The 18,700-nt window shown below is 45.4% G+C and overlaps 2 protein-coding genes and 2 long non-coding RNA genes across 9 annotated transcripts in view; 2 read left to right on the top strand and 2 right to left on the bottom strand.

Moving 5' to 3' along the window:
• The window catches only part of TERT (telomerase reverse transcriptase), a gene marked incomplete at its 5' end in the record, with an annotated part of 57,071 nt that extends 46,126 nt beyond the window's left edge, over nucleotides 1–10,945 (top strand). For both annotated transcript variants that reach the window (XM_079983930.1, XM_079983928.1), the window contains one exon: nucleotides 9,915–10,945. The remainder of the gene's footprint in view (nucleotides 1–9,914) is intronic.
• Nucleotides 1–18,700, bottom strand: part of LOC307220275 — a 57,911-nt gene that overhangs the window by 17,697 nt on the left and 21,514 nt on the right. The window lies entirely within an intron of this gene.
• The window catches only part of LOC307220240 (sodium-dependent neutral amino acid transporter B(0)AT3-like), a 30,407-nt gene continuing 20,511 nt past the window's right edge, over nucleotides 8,805–18,700 (bottom strand). For 4 of the 5 annotated variants that reach the window (XM_079983964.1, XM_079983963.1, XM_079983961.1 and 1 more), the window contains 3 exons: nucleotides 12,627–12,786; nucleotides 10,952–11,108; nucleotides 8,805–9,307 (listed from right to left, as the gene is read on the bottom strand). In XM_079983964.1, coding sequence (XP_079840090.1) covers nucleotides 8,972–9,307; nucleotides 10,952–11,108; nucleotides 12,627–12,786 — 653 coding nt within the window. In that variant the 3' untranslated portion in view covers nucleotides 8,805–8,971. The remainder of the gene's footprint in view (nucleotides 9,308–10,951; nucleotides 11,109–12,626; nucleotides 12,787–18,700) is intronic. The other variant, XM_079983965.1, reaches the window with a different exon arrangement.
• The window catches only part of LOC307220276, a 32,351-nt gene continuing 24,777 nt past the window's right edge, over nucleotides 11,127–18,700 (top strand). Inside the window, exon 1 of the long non-coding RNA XR_013840810.1 lies at nucleotides 11,127–11,225. This is a non-coding gene — a long non-coding RNA (uncharacterized lncRNA). The remainder of the gene's footprint in view (nucleotides 11,226–18,700) is intronic.

Below are 18,700 nucleotides of genomic sequence, written 5' to 3'. Positions count from 1 at the left end.
GGAAAGCTCTTTAATCTGAGCAGGCTGAAAGCAAAGAGTAGGTTTACCACAACTTCCATCATAGAGCTTCAGTATGCAGATGACAACACTGTATTTTTCGCCCTATAGGACACACTTTTTCCCCTCCAAAAATGAAGGGGAAATCTGTGTGCGTCCTATGGGGCGAATGCAGGCTTTCGCTGAAGCGTGGAGAGCAAGAGGGGTCGGTGCGCACCGACCCCTCACGCTCTCCACACTTCAGGAAGCTATCCGCAAGCCTGGGGAGCCCACGGGAGTTCCCGCAGGGCTCCCCAGGCTGCGGATAGCGGCCTACTGCCCGGAGCGGGGGGCGCGCTGAAGCAGAGCGCCCCGCGCTTCGGGCAGATATCCGCGGCTGGGGGGGGGGAAATAATTTTTTCCCTATATTTCCCCCCCAAAAAAAAAACTAGGTGCGTCCTATGGGCCGGTGCATCCTATAAGGCGAAAAGTACGGTAGTGTTGTGCACGCTCAGAGGATGACCTCCAATCCATCCTAAAAATCTTCGCAGAAGCTTATGAAAAGCTTGGCCTATCAACATCCAAAAAACCAAAATGGATTGGGCAATCAAAGGCATGCTGAGCACAACATGAGTGAAGAGAAACCCAACTTGGGGTGTGTTTCTTTGAACATGTGTACTTACGTATTCGGGATCCCAGACAATGTATAGTTACTCTTCTCTCACTTTCAGCACGAAGTAAAAAAAGAAGATAACCAACATGATAAGAGGACTGATAAATCTCCAGGTTACTCTTCTCTCACTTTCAGCACGAAGTAAAAAAAGAAGATAACCAACATGATAAGAGGACTGATAAATCTCCAGGTGGCCTGCCAGAAGATATTGGGTTTGTGTCCAATCATGAACTTAATATCATCATTAAATTTGATAATAAATGGAGAGGAAGTTTAGAGAAACCAAGCTGCTTTGGACAGATTAAGGGCCAACTCACACATGCATATTCATTACTTGATAACTGCCATAAGGAAAGAGGCACAGCTGTCAACCTTCCCTTTTTTTGCAAGAAATTCCCTTATTTCAGAGCCGTTTCCCGCTGCTATCCCAGATTGTTAGATATCCCGTAGACTGTCTCCGGGACAGGTGAGACTACTGATCCCTTATTTTAAAATCCGAAAGTTGACAGCTATGCTGCTGATCCCTTATTTTCGAGGCTGCTGATCCCTTATGGAAAGAGGGCATTACAGATATGGCAGAACCGACAGAACTTCCATATCTGTTTGCATTGCCTAAAACATTAAACCTTGCACAGAGCCATAGGAAGGTGGGGGTTGGCCATCCCCAGTGCCATCGTGGAGGGGGGTGACAAATTATCAAGGAACAATTACTGTGGGACCTCAGGTTAAGAACTTAATTCGTTCTGGAGGTCTGTTCTTAACCTGAAGCACCACTTTAGCTAATGGGGCCTCCTGCTGCTGCTGCGTCGCCGCTATACGATTTCTGTTCTCATCCTGAAGCAAAGTTCTTAACCTGAGGTAATAATTTCTGGGTTAGTGGAGTCTGTAACCCGAAGCGTATGTAACCCGAAGCATATGTAACCCAAAACATATGTAACCTGAGGTACCACTGTACTGCCCTACTAGTGTGGTTCATAAAAACCTTTTTTTAAAAAATGCCTGCTCCATAGGTCTTATCTTACTACACTGGGGATTATATAGCTATATATGAAACTTCATGCTTATCAGTTAATATCTTGACCCTCCTCCACGAAAATAGCTGTTTACTTGGCCGTTTTCCTATGTCATGAAGGCTGAAATTTCAATTCAGTGTAGGGTCAAGATATCAACTGATATGCATGAAATTTCAGATATAGTTATATAATCCCTAGTATTTTAAGATAAGACCTTTGGAGCAGGCATTAAAAAAAAAAGTTTTTAATGAACCGCCCTACTGCCCTACCTTCTGCTGTGCTTCCCGGGTCCTGGAAAGTCGGCCTATGTGAAGAAAATGAGACCAGGCCGAGTAAATTAGGCCTTGCCCTAATTAGGCCTCTGCCCGCAGCTGGTTGGCCAGCTGGGTTGGGGGCGGGGTGAAAGCAAGGCAAGGCTGAATCTACTCGGCCTAGTCTTATTTTCTTCAGATTAACCGACTTTCTGGGCTGCTGAGGAGGCCTGTTAAGGCCGCTGCCTGTCCTTCGGGCCCCAATTTCCCCACCAGAAAGCCTCTGCTGCCCCCGAAAGTGGAGTGTGCGGGACAATGGCAGTGCTGGCACCCCGTTCTGCCCGCGTGTGGCGCCGGGAGGAGCAGCTCAGTGCCACCCTGGGTGCTCGGCAGGCCAGCCTCCCCTTTGCCCCCAGTCTCCCCTACATGATGCAAGGACACCCCCTCACTCAGCCACACACCCCAGTCTCCCTGCATAAAGCCAGGACACCCCCTCACTCAGCAACACACCCCAGTCTCCCCTGTATGAAGCTAGGACACCCCCTCACTCAGCCACACACCCCAGTCTCCCCTGCATGAAGCCAGGACACCCCCTCACTCAGCCACACACCCCAGTCTCCCCTGCATGAAGCCAGGACACCCCCTCACTCAGCAAGACGACCCCAGTCTCCCCTGCATGAAGCCAGGACACCCCCTCACTCAGCCATACACCCCAGTCTCCCCTGCATGAAGCCAGGACACCCCCTCACTCAGCAAGACACCCCAGTCTGCCCTGCATGAAGCCAGGACACCCCCTCACTCAGCCACACACCCCAGTCTCCCCTGCATGAAGCCAGGACACCCCCTCACTCAGCCACACACCCCAGTCTCCCCTGCATGAAGCTAGGACACCCCCTCACTCAGTCACACACCCCAGTCTCCCCTGCATGAAGCCAGGACACCCCCTCACTCAGCAAGACACCCCAGTCTGCCCTGCATGAAGCCAGGACACCCCCTCACTCAGCAACACACCCCAGTCTCCCCTGCATGAAGCCAAGACACCCCCTCACTCAGCAACACACCCCAGTCTCCCCTGCATGAACCTAGAAGACCCCCTCACTCAGCCACACATCCCAGTCGTCCCTGCATGAAGCTAGGACACACACCCCTCAGTCAAACACCCCAGTCTCCCCTGCATGAAGCCAGGACACCCCCTCACTCAGCCACACACCCCAGTCTCCCCTGCATGAACCTAGAAGACCCCCTCACTCAGCCACACATCCCAGTCGTCCCTGCATGAAGCTAGGACACACACCCCTCAGTCAAACACCCCAGTCTCCCCTGCATGAAGCCAGGACACCCCCTCACTCAGCCACACACCCCAGTCTCCCCTGCATAAAGCCAGGACACCCCCTCACTCAGCCACACACCCCAGTCTCCCCTGCATGAAGCCAGGACACCCCCTCTCTCAGCCACACACCCCAGTCTCCCCTGCATGAAGCCAGGACACCCCCTCACTCAGCCACACACCCCAGTCTCCCCTGCATGAAGCCAGGACACCCCCTCACTCAGCAACACACCCCAGTCTCCCCTGCATGAACCTAGAAGACCCCCTCACTCAGCCACACATCCCAGTCGTCCCTGCATGAAGCTAGGACACACACCCCTCAGTCAAACACCCCAGTCTCCCCTGCATGAAGCCAGGACACCCCCTCACTCAGCCACACACCCCAGTCTCCCCTGCATGAAGCCAGGACACCCCCTCACTCAGCAACACACCCCAGTCTCCCCTGCATGAAGCCAGGACACCCCCTCACTCAGCAACACACCCCAGTCTCCCCTGCATGAACCTAGAAGACCACCTCACTCAGCCACACACCCCAGTCTCCCCTGCATGAAGCCAGGACACCCCCTCACTCAGCCACACACCCCAGTCTCCCCTGCATGAAGCCAGGACACCCCCTCACTCAGCCACACACCCCAGTCTCCCCTACATGAAGCCAGGACACCCCCTCACTCAGCCACACACCCCAGTCTCCCCTGCATGAAGCCAGGACACCCCCTCACTCAGCAAGACACCCCAGTCTGCCCTGCATGAAGCTAGGACACCCCCTCACTCAGTCACACACCCCAGTCTCCCCTGCATGAAGCCAGGACACCCCCTCACTCAGCCACACACCCCAGTCTCCCCTGCATGAAGCCAGGACACCCCCTCTCTCAGCCACACACCCCAGTCTCCCCTGCATGAAGCCAGGACACCCCCTCACTCAGCCACACACCCCAGTCTCCCCTGCATGAAGCCAGGACACCCCCTCACTCAGCAACACACCCCAGTCTCCCCTGCATGAACCTAGAAGACCCCCTCACTCAGCCACACATCCCAGTCGTCCCTGCATGAAGCTAGGACACACACCCCTCAGTCAAACACCCCAGTCTCCCCTGCATGAAGCCAGGACACCCCCTCACTCAGCCACACACCCCAGTCTCCCCTGCATGAAGCCAGGACACCCCCTCACTCAGCAACACACCCCAGTCTCCCCTGCATGAAGCCAGGACACCCCCTCACTCAGCAACACACCCCAGTCTCCCCTGCATGAACCTAGAAGACCACCTCACTCAGCCACACACCCCAGTCTCCCCTGCATGAAGCCAGGACACCCCCTCACTCAGCCACACACCCCAGTCTCCCCTGCATGAAGCCAGGACACCCCCTCACTCAGCCACACACCCCAGTCTCCCCTACATGAAGCCAGGACACCCCCTCACTCAGCCACACACCCCAGTCTCCCCTGCATGAAGCCAGGACACCCCCTCACTCAGCAAGACACCCCAGTCTGCCCTGCATGAAGCTAGGACACCCCCTCACTCAGTCACACACCCCAGTCTCCCCTGCATGAAGCCAGGACACCCCCTCACTCAGCCACACACCCCAGTCTCCCCTGCATGAAGCCAGGACACCCCCCTCACTCAGCCACACACCCCAGTCTCCCCTGCATGAAGCCAGGACACCCCCTCACTCAGCCACACACACCCCAGTCTCCCCTGCATGAAGCCAGGACACCCCCCTCACTCAGCCACACACCCCAGTCTCCCCTGCATGAAGCCAGGACACCCCCTCACTCAGCCACACACCCCAGTCTCCCCTGCATGAAGATAGGACACCCCCTCACTCAGAGTAGATGGGAAAACCCAACGTAAAACCATTTTTGTGGGCAAAAAAAAAAAAAATCAGGGGGGGGGTGACAATAAATTTTCTGCACCTGGTACCACCTGACCTTCCTATGCCTCTGAGCTTGCGATGTAATTGCCTCTCACATTCAGAAGCTGGTTATCAAGTGCAGACCAACCAAGTGATGCACATGCACACATAACTGAGCCATAGGTCAAAACCAGCTTTAACAGCATGATTTCAAGACTCAGGAGCACTTTCCAGGGTCTGAAAACACATGCCATCGCGACAAGAGATGTTGACATGCATAAACGTCAAGAGATAGATGTATGTATTGCCATACTGGCAATAAGAGGAGCCTTGTGTGTTATATATGGGTTGTAGGGAACGAAATACCCCAATTTTTCTCCCTTGCGCCATAGTTGTCTCTCCATTCGGCTCTGACAGCTACACCGGCCAGCTGCCACCAACAGAGTTTCACAAGTGTCACTGCTGGTGCAAAGCATCTTCTGCTCACTAGATGGGCAAAGTGCTGTTGACAGGACGCCCAGCAACAGCAGTCAGCAGAAAGCCCCCAAATGGAGGGAAGGCCAACCTGGTCCCTTGCGTGTTACGTGATAGCACCAGGCCTGATGTGAGCCTAACTGCTGCACCCAACTGGTACAGAGATTGCCCTGACTGCCCTCCTTCCAGAAAACCCTGTCAGGTTTGCCTTGGGTTTGGCTTGCCCCCTCAGTATGCAAAGGAGTCTTTTGCCACAAGCAAAGTGCAGTCATGCTAACGAGTCACATTTAAGTGACTCTAATACCTGTGTTCAAAATTACTGTTTGGAATACGGTAAATAGCACCTAGTATTTATAAAGAACTTGTCAGAGCTGCAAAGCATTTTTCATGCATTATATTTGTAATCCTTAAAACAGTCCAGTAAGCTGGGCTTATAAATCATTTAGAGATTTTATTCCAATCAAGCAGTATATAATTTTTGTTAAACAAATACAATTATTTCCCTTGTACTTTTGAGGGGCATAGTTCTTGCAATAAAAGCTAATCTGTTACATGTATTTGAGATTCTCGAGGGCATTGAACTATTTTTAAAGAGCCTTATTGCGGATTTGAGCCATATAATTCCTTTTTATATATATTAGAGATGGGCAAGTTTATGGTCAAACTATGAAACTTTCTCCCCCAGGAGACAGTGATGGTCTCCAAGTTCGTTGGCTTTAAAAGAGGATTAGACAAATTCATGGGGGAGGAAATGGGTACTAGCCATTATGACTATTGTTCTCCCTCCACTGTGGGAGGCAGCATTCCTTCCAAATACTGGAAATGACCGGGCGGGGGGGGGGGGTGCTTGAAGCAGCTCGGAAGCCTGCTCTCCATCACGTGCAGTTTCAAAATGTCCTTGGGAGTGCAGGGATGGGGTGGGCCAATATTCCATGCAGCCCAGAGGCATTGCATTGGCAAAGAATGGCTGCCCTCGTTTTAAAAGACAGCCTGCGGACCACCCAATAACCCTGTTCGGAATGATTTGTCTGTCGGAGCAGCGATTGGTTGATTTTAGCATTCATCTTTTCAGGTGAAATACAGTTGCTCTGGCAAATTCAGGAGCTTCTGTACAACTCCTGAAGGAAGTGACAGAACCATCACTATATGAAGATTTCAAAGCCATTCTGGATTGAATAATGTGGTCCTATTGTAGGTAAACTGTTTTATTTTTCCTTTAAAAAAGAAAAAGAAATAAATAGCTAAGTCAACCTCCTGTAGGAGGAAAAATGTAGTAATTTGGTGCCTGAAAGAACGCTTAGTGCCATGAGTAAAGGTAAAGGGACCCCTGACCATTAGGTCCAGTCATGGCAGACTCTGAGGTTGCGGAGCTCATCTCGCTCTATTGGCCGAGGGAGCTGGCGTACAGCTTCCGGGTCATGTGGCCAGCATGACTAAGCCACTTCTGGCGAACCAGAGCAGTGCACGGAAACGCCGTTTACCTCCCCACCAGAGCGGTACCTATTTATCTACTTGCACTTTGACGTGCTTTCGAACTGCTCTGTTGGCAGGAGCAGGGACCGAGCAACGGGAGCTCACTCCGTTACGGGGATTTGAACCACCGACCTTCTGACCTGGGAGAAGAGAGGGTTGAAGAAGACTGGAAGAAATTCAAGATTTATTTACAAAAGTATTGTAATTTGGCAGAAGACTAAGAAGGATGCTAGATCATAAATAATTGCCTACCATTGAATTAGACTTGAATTTGACGATAAGTGAGATTGAGGAAAATATAAAATTTCTGGAGAATTATTAGATTAAATTAATTGAACGAGATTTAAGAATGTAAACAAGATGATAAATTGCTGGAAAAAGGTTATAATGATGTAAGTGGGAGCGGGAGACGTGAGGGAGTCCAAAGAAGTTATGAAAAAACCTGTTATGATCCATGTTATATTGTTTATCATTTTTGCATTTTGTATTTATTTAAAAATTTCAATAAATATTTATATTAAAAAAATGAACCACCGACCTTCTGATTGGCAAGTCCTAGGCTCTGTGGTTTAACCCACAGCGCCCCCCCCCGCATCCCAGTGCCATGAATACATGAGCTCAAAGTGACGTTTTCAAAGTATTTTATCAGCAAAATAAGTAATGGGATATGCTCCATTTTTATTTCTATTTTTTACTGTGTAAAAAATTCACCTACCCTAGAATTGTCAAGGGGAATTATATTTTTCTGTAATCCAACAATGGTGAGATGCCTATTCTGGTATCTTGCCTACAAAGTGATCTAGGGCTGCAAATTTCTGTGTTCTGTTCACTAAGCCTTGTTTGCGTAAATCACTTAGAAAAATGTGACCTCTGTTTTAAAAACTCAGTGGCACATTATTTTATGATTGTGGCTGTCAGAACCATGTGGTTTTCCTTAACCCTTGCTGAGTAATCCTCAGATCATTTGCATGTTTGAGACTATTACTGTATTGCACATGGCCTTTTAGCAAGAACAGTTGTATCTTTCTTGGTAATGGCCCATTCACTTGGTAAATCTAAATAATCTGTATGAAGGATGAATGGCATGGCTGAGTTCAGGTGGTTAGATATAAATAAAGTACTGATTCTGTCCAAACTAGTTTATGTTTCTACAAATATATGGGATATTCAATTGGCTATAGGGGAAATCATCAGAAAAAAGACTCAGATCTCCAATTTAGAAAATACAATTTGTGACTTAATGGATTGTGTCTTCTAAATTCCAGTAATTATGTGTGTGTGTGTGTGTGTGTGTGTGTGTGTGTGTGTGGTAAGGGTAGTGCCTGAAAAGATCCGTGGAATTACAGTGCTACCTCGGGTTAAGAACTTAATTCGTTCTGGAGGTTCGTTCTTAACCTGAAACGGTTCTTAACCTGAGATACCACTTTAGCTAATGGGGCCTCCCGCTGCCGCGCAGACGCCGCACAATTTCTGTTCCCATCCTGAAGCAAAGTTCTTAACCCAAAGTACTATTTCTGGGTTAGCAGAATCTGTAACCTGAAGTGTCTGTAACCCGAGGTACCACTGTACCATGTTTTGTCCACTTATAATGACATAATTTTGTAATCAGGCCCTAGCAGTTTCCCCCTTTCTAAAGCAAAGCACTTTCATTCAGTCTCAGCCCCCACACCTGCAATAAAGGGATAAGAATGTGGACCTCCCTTATATGGTTGGCATGGTAAGACTTACAAGATAATTATGTGTTATGTATTATGAACATTCTTGAGTGCTATATATAAAGATGCATTTATTGAGAAAACGGTTTTACATAGAAATCCTTACATTCTTACTGATTAAATACCTTAAATTTGAGGATACATGTGTGGGGTTTTTTAATGGTCAGGATAGGATGGGGAAAACAAGGGTAACCAGATTGCTGAAACAAAAGTTAAGATCAAGTGCTACTGGTGATACCAGTGATACCGGTGCTACTGGTGATACCAGGGATACCAGTGCTACCGGTGCTACTGGTGATACCAGGGATACCAGTGCTACCGGTGCTACTGGTGATACCAAGGATACCAGTGCTACTGGTGCTACTGGTGATACCAAGGATACCAGTGCTGGTGTCTGGATGTACTATTTGTAGCCGTTTCTTTTTCGGTATGATTCTCCAAAGTTGGTAAATGGCTCCGAAAGGGATCATCAAGCATGGTACACTTTCCAGCATGATAGAGATGACGACAGCCCAGGGAGGATACTTTTTTGGCTCTTTTGCAGGAAAATATACCTTTGGGAGAAATGAATGTATTGCGTGAAAGCCACACTAAACAGCACAATTTTCTATGTGTTTACTCAGAAGCAAATCCCATCAAGTTAAATGGGGATTGCTCCCAGGTAAGTGAGGACAGGAATTACAGCTTGTTAATACTTCAAAGTGGGAGCTAAGCAAAGGTTGGCATTATTCCAAAAGGGAAAGGGAAGACTCCTGAGTTGCATGCAGTGTAGGGCTAAGACTATGGCTTCATCAGCACAAGGATGTCTCCTCACATGATGGGATGTACTCCTCCTTCCTAAATACCTTCTAGGGATTTCCCAAACCCTCTGGTGCAAGCATCTCCAAACTCGGCCCTCCAGATGTTTTGGGACTACAACTCCCATCATTCCCAGCTAACAGGACCAGTGGTCAGGGATGATGGGAATTGTGGTCCCAAAACATCTGGAGGGCCGAGTTTGGGGGTGCCTGCTCTGGAGCAAATTTTGGGATGCCATGGGAGGAGGAGAGGGGGGGGAAGCCCCATTGTGCTAGTGGTGTGTTGTGTGTAACAAAAAACACTGTTTTTATGAATGCTCACTCCTGTCACACGAAATGGTAAAATCTCTCTGTTTTTATGTAGGCTGGGACTTGATAGCAAACAGTTATCATCAAGGCTGATCATCTGAAAACTCATGAAGCTGAACAGATCTGGGACTGGTCAGTGTCTGCATGGTTGACTAGGAACCACATGGCATCCATCTGTCTTGGGAGAAAGTGGAAGAATGTGCCTTTGTGGGTAAAGTCAAACCATTAGAGAGTTACAGCACCTACTGTGGCTGTACAGAAAAAGCATGTTTGCTGCTACAGGTGTGCTATGGCACTCCTTTCTGCATCCCACCCCCAGCGGTCATTCCTCCTCTGTCCACTACTGTGGATACACACCCTAACTGTCTTTCTCCAGGCAATACTATCTTGTAATAGGTTCATACGCAAGTTTGCTGGCTCACTACACGTACAGCAGACACACACCTCCTGTGCCCCACAAAGAAGAAAACAGCCCAGCAGGCATGTAGGGTTCTGTAAAGCCTGTTTTAGCTTGGTGTCCTAGAGGGCCAGAGCCAGGATCACTGTCAAGCCATTGGTGGGCTGTAGTATATGACTGATGGCATCTTTGGGCTTGGTGTGAAAAGGATGTCTGTTTATTCAACCTGCTTTTAAGTTGCTCCTCAGGAATGCTCTTAGAGCAGCTTACAGCAGAGTAATAAAATCAAAATGTAAAACCATTTATTAAATGTCCGGCTGAAACAAAAGAGGCAGGACATTAAATAAAAAGGCCAACATAAAGCATCCTCAGTTGATTATACTTAATAATTTTATTATTTATACCCCGCCCATCTCACTGGGTTTCCCCGGCCACTCTGGGTGGCTTACAGCATATCTAAAAAAATCCAGCATTAAAAATCTGGTGAGGTTAATTAGCTGCAGGACCCCCTGTAAGCCCTAGTGAACCATCGGTGATAGCCCAGGAATTCTGTGCTTAAGCAGAGCATCTTTATCAATTCAGGAGTTGAATTGAGATTCAGGAGTAGCAGCAAGATTGGAGTGAGAGCTCAATCCCCCCCCCCATGAATGCAAATTAGGGAAAGACTAGTAATGACTTGTATAAAGGTAACTTACATAATTTGGGTTCCAAGTATAGTAGCGTGATGGTGGCTCAACTAGTACATAGGACAAAAAAATTAGGAACATTATCACTGGGGAGAAAAATTGCCATGTTGCCTTCCAATAGCCTTTTAGTGGTCTTCCTATCATATCTTTCACATCTGCACTGAATCTGTTAATGAAATGGATACATGCAACCTTATTAAAAAATGAAGCCAGCTAAACTTCTGTTTCTCCTCTGACTGCATGCCTGCTCATCACTTGATGAAAGCAGGAACAAGTAGAGCAGGTACATAAGCATCACTCAAAAGCATCACACAAACAAAAGAGGATTCAGGCTGGCGTAAAACGTTTATGTACTAATTTAGAAATGATTTCTGTGACTGAAATAGAAATGTATTACATGTCTCCATAGTGGGGAAGACTGACCAGCTAGCCTGTTCTGTCTCCTTTCCAGGCTTTAACTGCTGGTGGGAAACTTTGAAGCCTCTACTCTCCCTGCCTAGAGTTCTTAATCTTTTAAACCAGAGGGATTTTCAAATCAAGGACTACCTCAAATAGAGATCTATCCTCTCTGACAGCTGCTTGGGCTGTTAAGAAGGCCATATGCACCCTCCAAAATCAAATGATCTTTTACACAAATGAATTAAACACAACAGATAGGAAACCTTTATCCTATTGCAAATTTTGGGGTGTATATCCCCAAATTATGCATAAGGCTGCAAACCTTAGCTGGGATCGTATTCCCACTGTATGCAATGGAATTTATTTCTGAGCAGGGAGACATGGATTATACTTCAAATACAATAACCAGGTATCTCTTGTTGCACCTAGGCCAGTAAGAGATCTGGCAGACACCCTCACTTTTGACTTTCCTGCCTCTCTTAAAGATCAGGCCTTCATTGCTTTTTAATGTTTTGATTAGCCAGCCACTTCCATAATTATCGGTACGGCTTGTAATTGTATTTTATGTTGTGCATCACCCCAGTGTTTTATTTGGCAGTACAAAAATGCTTTTCTAAATAAATAGACTAAATAAAGGTTTGTTGCTTAGAATGTTGTTTTCACAGGATAAAGGAGGGAAATGGAAGTGTCACACCTCACCAGCTTATCAATTGGCTTGGTTCTCATGATCCCTATGATGAGGGGTGCTGGTAAATCTGGGTCCTGGGCCATACCACTTCAAATAGCAATGGCTGTTGGCGACTGTACCTCTTCAGACTGAATGCCCCTCATATTAAACATAACGGCTCCCCCCATGGATGAGTATTCAGTTTTGAAACACGACTCACTAAAGCAGTCTGAAGCAGTCCAGATTAGACACCAGTTTACCTTGTAAACCCTCTTCAAGCAATAGTTAGTTTTCATGTAAGTGGGAGAGCAGGCCGGGGGAGGCAAGGCACTCCATCACTAAAAAATCCTGATTTGCATTACAAGATGTAGGTGGATTAGGCTAATTTTGCTGAGAATTTTAAGGCATTGCAGAATTTGTCTAAACAAATCTGCAGTTAAGTTTCACTGGGTTATGCTGAATCAGTAGTTCTGTTGAACCACCTAGTTTCTCCATAGTGTGTTCATTTCTTAATAGAAATGCTTACTTATGAATACAGCCTCATGTGTTCATCTGCCTTGAGTTGCTTGTGCACCTAAGGGCTTATCCAGATAAATATGCGAAGAAACATAACCATACCTTTTTATTCCATAAATAAATGCAACACCCATCACTTCAAAGAAAGTGATGATGAGCAAAGGCAAGGTCCCGGCATAGGCATCAAACATCTCAAGCCAGTAGTTTCCTGATCTCAGAGCAAAAAGCAGGCCCAGCAGAAAAGCAGAAAGGCATATTAAACCTACAGACAACAACATTCATTAGTCAATTTACACAAATGAAATAAAAGAAAGCCTAACCATTGGTGTTCACATGTGCGTTTATAATCAATCCCAACACGTCTGTTCCATTCTTGCCAAACACCCATGTTTTGCCACTCACCTATCCTTAATGGTTAATGGGTGCAATGTGGCATCATTAAGACTGTACAGTTTCTGCTCACCAGATTATTGTTATTGTTGTTATTACTGTTTATTAATTTATATAGTGCCCTTCAGAGATGTCAGGGCAGTTCACAAGATAAAAATACAGGATAAAAGCACAAAATAAGTAGAACAAAAATGAAACAATCACCCCCACTCCCACAAACACATTTAAAAGGCCATTTGTCACCAAAATTTTTATTCAAAGATGAGCAAGGAAGAGTTTTGGCTATTGAAATACAGGCCCAAGGAGAAAAATTTTTGCTATTAGGAATTTATGCACCGAACGAGGGGAAATCAGAATTTTATAGGAAACTGCATGAGACAATCCTGGACTATTTGGACTACACCAACATCATTATGATGGGAGATATGAACGGAGTGGTCTCTACAAATATGGATAAGTCACAAGACCTAAGTCTAACAAAAGATGGCAGACTACCCAAAACTTTTTTTGAACTAACTGACAATATGGACTTAATCGATATATGGAGGACTAAGAATCCCTTAGGTAGAGAAGGAACTTTCTTTTCTGAGGCTCATCTGTCATGGACAAGAATAGACCAAATATGGACAACTAGAAGGCTGGCACCTATGATTAGAAAAGTGGAAATCTGCCCAAAAACTTGCTCCAACCATAACGCTATGAAAATGGAATTAAGACTTACTCCAATCGGCTCCTTTAGATGGAAAATGAATGACACACTATTAAGAGATCAGGAGATTGTGAAGAAGGCCCAAAAAACCTTGAAAGATTATTTTGAAATAAATTTGAATACTACGGTGGAAAGGAGAACAATCTGGGATGCAAGCAAAGCAGTTATGAGAGGGTTTCTGATACAACAGAACACGATAAAGAAAAGAATCTGGAATGGGAAAAAAGATAAGATTTTAGAGAAGATAAGAGATGGAGAGAAAAAGTTTAGATCTAAGCCAAAATCGAAGGAGATCTTGAGAGAAATTAAATTTTACCAAGCACAGTACGCGAAACTGATAAATCAAGAAGTTGAGTGGAAAATTAAACAAATGAAACAAAGATCATTTGAATCAGCTAACAAGTGTGGGAAACTATTAGCATGGCAATTGAAAAAGAGACAAAAATTGAATACAGTCACCAATCTAAAGATTGAAGGGAAAGATATCCAGAAACCCGAAGAAATTAGGAAGTGTTTCCAGAGATATTTCAAAAAGCTCTATACTCAAGGGCCACAAGAGGAGAAGGAGATAGACCAATTTTTGAAAACAAATGGTTTACCAAAACTTGCCCAGGAAAAGAGAACAATCCTGAATCATAAAATAACACAACAAGAAATAGAGGGTGCCATCCAGAATATGCAACTAGGCAAATCTCCAGGTCCGGATGGGCTTACCTCCAAGTATTATAAGATATTGAAAGATTATTTGATACAACCATTAATGGAGGTATGCAATCAGATTTTGGAGGGGAAGAAGGCACCGGAATCGTGGAAAGAAGCCTTCATCACATTGATCCCTAAAGTGGAAACTGAAAAGACTCAACTTAAGAACTACCGTCCCATCTCACTCCTAAATGTGGATTACAAAATTTTTGCAGATATTTTGGCAAGTAGATTTTAAAAAGTATTAAATGAAGTAATTCACAAGGACCAGGCAGGCTTTCTCCCAGGAAGACATTTGTCTGATAATACTAGGATTATTATTGATATTTTGGAACTTTTGCAAACCAACATTAATACAAAATCAGTGTTAATTTTTGTTGATGCGGAGAAGGCCTTTGATAACATTTCTTGGAGGTTTATGAAGAAAAATTTGGAAGGGATGGGAGTGGGACGGGGGTTTGAAAATGGAATAGAGGCAATTTATTCAGAGCAGAAAGCTAAACTGATAGTAAACAATGTGGTGACAGAAGAATTTAAAATTGAAAAAGGAACATGACAAGGTTGCCCCCTATCCCCTCTGTTATTTATTTCTGTTCTGGAGGTGCTTTTGAACATGATTAGGGAAGACCTCCCCTTCATGGATCACTGCCTTGCCGTGGCGAAGGGGCTTGAAGAACTCAGAGAAGCTATGAACTATGCCGAGCAGGGCACCCAAGATGAACAGGTCATAGTGGAGAGTTTTGACCAAACGTGATCCACCTGGAGGAGGAACCGGCAAGCCACTCCAGTATCCCTGCCAAGAAAACTCCATGGACAAAGACAACAGGCATATAAAAGTTATGACGCTGGAAGATGAGCCCCTCAGGTCGGAAGGCGTCCAACATGCTACTGGGGAAGAGCGGAGGGCAAGTACAAGTAGATCCAGAGCTGATGAAGCGGCTGGGCCAAAGCCGAAAGGACGCTCAGTTGCGGATATGCCTGGAAGCGAAAAGAAAGTCCAATGCTGTAAAGAAAAATATTGCATAGGAACCTGGAATGTAAGAACCATGAACCTGGGTAAGTTGGAGGTGGTCAAAAATGAGATGGCAAGAATAAATATTGACATCCTGGGCATCAGTGAACTAAAATGGACGGGAATGGGTGAATTCAGTTCGGATGACCATCATATCTACTACTGTGGGCAAGAAACCCGTAAAAGAAATGGAGTGGCCCTCATAGTCAACAAAAGAGTGGCAAAAGCTGTACTGGGATGCAATCTCAAAAATGATAGAATGATCTCGATACGAATCCAAGGCAGACCTTTTAACATCACAGTAATCCAAGTTTATGCACCAACTACTGGTGCTGAAGAAACTGAAATTGACCAATTCTATGAAGACTTACAACACCTTATAGAAGTGACACCAAAGAAGGATGTTCTTCTCATTATAGGGGATTGGAATGCTAAAGTAGGGAGTCAAGAGATAAAAGGAACAACTGGCAAGTTTGGCCTTGGAGATCAAAACGAAGCAGGGCAAAGGCTAATAGAGTTCTGTCAAGAGAACAAGCTGGTCATCACAAACACGCTTTTCCAACAACACAAGAGACGACTCTACACATGGACATCACCAGATGGGCAGCATCGAAATCAGATTGATTATATTCTCTGCAGCCAAAGATGGAGAAGCTCGATACAGTCAGCAAAAACAAGACCTGGAGCTGACTGTGGCTCAGATCATCAGCTTCTTATAGCAAAATTCAAGCTTAAACTGAAGAAAGTAGGAAAAACCACTGGGCCGGTAAGATACAATCTAAGTCAAATCCCTTATGAATACACAGTGGAAGTGAGGAACTGGTTTAAGGATTTAGATTTGGTGGACAGAGTGCCTGAAGAACTATGGATGGAGGCTCGTAACATTATACAGGAGGCAGCAACGAAAACCATCCCAATGAAAAGGAAATGCAAGAAAGCAAAGTGGCTGTCCAATGAGGCCTTACAAATAGCGGGGGAGAGAAGGCAAGCAAAATGCAAGGGAGATCGTGAAACATACAGGAAATTGAATGCAGATTTCCAAAGAATAGCAAGGAGAGACAAGAAGACCTTCTTAAACAAGCAATGCAAAGAAATAGAGGAAAGCAATAGAATGGGAAGAACCAGAGATCTGTTCAAGAAAATTGGAGATATGAAAGGAACATTTCGTACAAAGATTTCCATAATAAAGGACAAAAGTGGAAAGGACCTAACAGAAGCAGAAGACATCAAGAAGAGGTGGCAAGAATACACAGAGGAATTATACCAGAAAGAAACGGATGTCTCATATACCTCAGGTAGTGTGGTTGCTGACCTTGAGCCAGACATCCTGGAGAGTGAAGTCAAATGGGCCTTAGAAAGCACTGCAAATAACAAGGCCAGTGGAAGTGATGGTATTCCAGCTGAACTATTTAAAATTTTAAAAGATGATGCTGTTAAGGTGCTACACTCAATATGCCAGCAAGTTTGGAAAACTCAGCAGTGGCCAGAAGATTGGAGAAGATCAGTCTACATCCCAATCCCAAAGAAGGGCAGTGCCAAAGAATGCTCCAACTATCGCACAATTGCACTAATTTCTCACGCTAGCAAGGTTATGCTTAAAATTCTACAAGGAAGGCTCAAGCAGTATGTGGACCGAGAACTCCCAGAAGTGCAAGCTGGATTTAGAAGAGGCAGAGGAACCAGAGACCAAATTGCAAACATGCGCTGGATTATGGAGAAAGCTAGAGAGTTCCAGAAAGACATTTACTTCTGCTTCATTGACTATGCAAAAGCCTTTGACTGTGTCGACCATGGCAAACTATGGCAAGTTCTTAAAGAAATGGGAGTGCCTGATCACCTCATCTGTCTCCTGAGAAATCTCTATGTGGGACAAGAAGCTACAGTTAGAACTGGATATGGAACAACTGACTGGTTCAAAATTGGGAAAGGAGTACGACAAGGCTGCATTTTGTCTCCCTGCTTATTTAACTTATATGCAGAATTCATCATGCGAAAGGCTGGGCTGGATGAATCCCTAGCCGGAATTAAGATTGCCGGAAGAAATATCAACAACCTCAGATATGCAGATGACACAACCTTGATGGCAGAAAGTGAGGAGGAATTAAAGAACCTTTTATTGAGGGTGAAAGAGGAGAGTGCAAAATATGGTCTGAAGCTCAACATCAAAAAAACGAAGATCATGGCTACTGGTCCCATCACCTCCTGGCAAATAGAAGGGGAAGAAATGGAGGCAGTGAGAGATTTTACTTTCTTGGGCTCCATGATCACTGCAGATGGTGACAGCAGCCACGAAATTAAAAGACGCCTGCTTCTTGGGAGAAGGGCAATGACAGGCCTAGACAGCATCTTGAGAAGTAGAGACATCACCTTGCCAACAAAGGTCCGTATAGTTAAAGCTATGGTTTTCCCAGTAGTGATGTATGGAAGTGAGAGCTGGACCATAAAGAAGGCTGATCGCCGAAGAATTGATGCTTTTGAATTATGGTGCTGGAGGAGACTCTTGAGAGTCCCATGGACTGCAAGAAGATCAAACCTCTCCATTCTGAAGGAAATCAGCCCTGAGTGCTCACTGGAAGGACAGATTGTGAAGCTGAGGCTCCAGTACTTTGGCCACCTCATGAGAAGAGAAGACTCCCTGGAGAAGACCCTGATGTTGGGAAAGATGGAGGGCACAAGGAGAAGGGGGCGACAGAGGACGAGATGGTTGGATAGTGTTTTCGAGGTTACCAGCATGAGTCTGACCAAGCTGCGGGGGGCAGTGGAGGACAGGAGTGCCTGGCGTTCTCTGGTCCATGGGGTCACGAAGAGTCGGACACGACTAAACGACTAAACAACAACAACAACAACAGGGAAGACCGGTTGGTACAAGGAATACAGGTCGGAGTGAAACAATTTAAATTGAAAGCTTTTGCAGATGATTTGGTTTTAACACTACAGGAGCCAGAATCTAGTACGAAGAGAGTGTTAGAATTAATTTATGAATTTGGTCGGGTAGCGGGGTTCAAACTGAACAAGCAAAAAACCAAGGTTTTGGAGAAAAATCTGACACCTTTGGAAATAGATGGGTTTCAGAAAGAGACAGAGTTAAATGTTGTTAAAAAGGTAAAATACCTAGGGGTAAACTTGTCTGCCAAAAATTTGAATCTATTTAAAGATAATTATGAAAAATGCTGGTCAGAAATTAAGAAAGATTTAGAGATCTGGTCAAGATTGAAACTTTCCTTGTTGGGTCGAATTGCAGCTATAAAGATGAATGTATTGCCGAAGATGTTATTTTTGTTTCAGACCCTACAGATCGTGGACAGAGTGGAGTGTTTTGGGAAGTGGCAGAAAGATATTTCTAGGTTTGTCTGGCAGGGCAAA

Source organism: Podarcis cretensis, assembly GCF_951804945.1.
Source record: "Podarcis cretensis genome assembly, chromosome: 7".
In the NCBI taxonomy this organism is placed as follows: domain Eukaryota; kingdom Metazoa; phylum Chordata; class Lepidosauria; order Squamata; family Lacertidae; genus Podarcis; species Podarcis cretensis.
The sequence above is the reverse complement of the archived record's forward strand: the minus strand, read 5'-3'. Positions and strand labels throughout refer to the sequence as shown.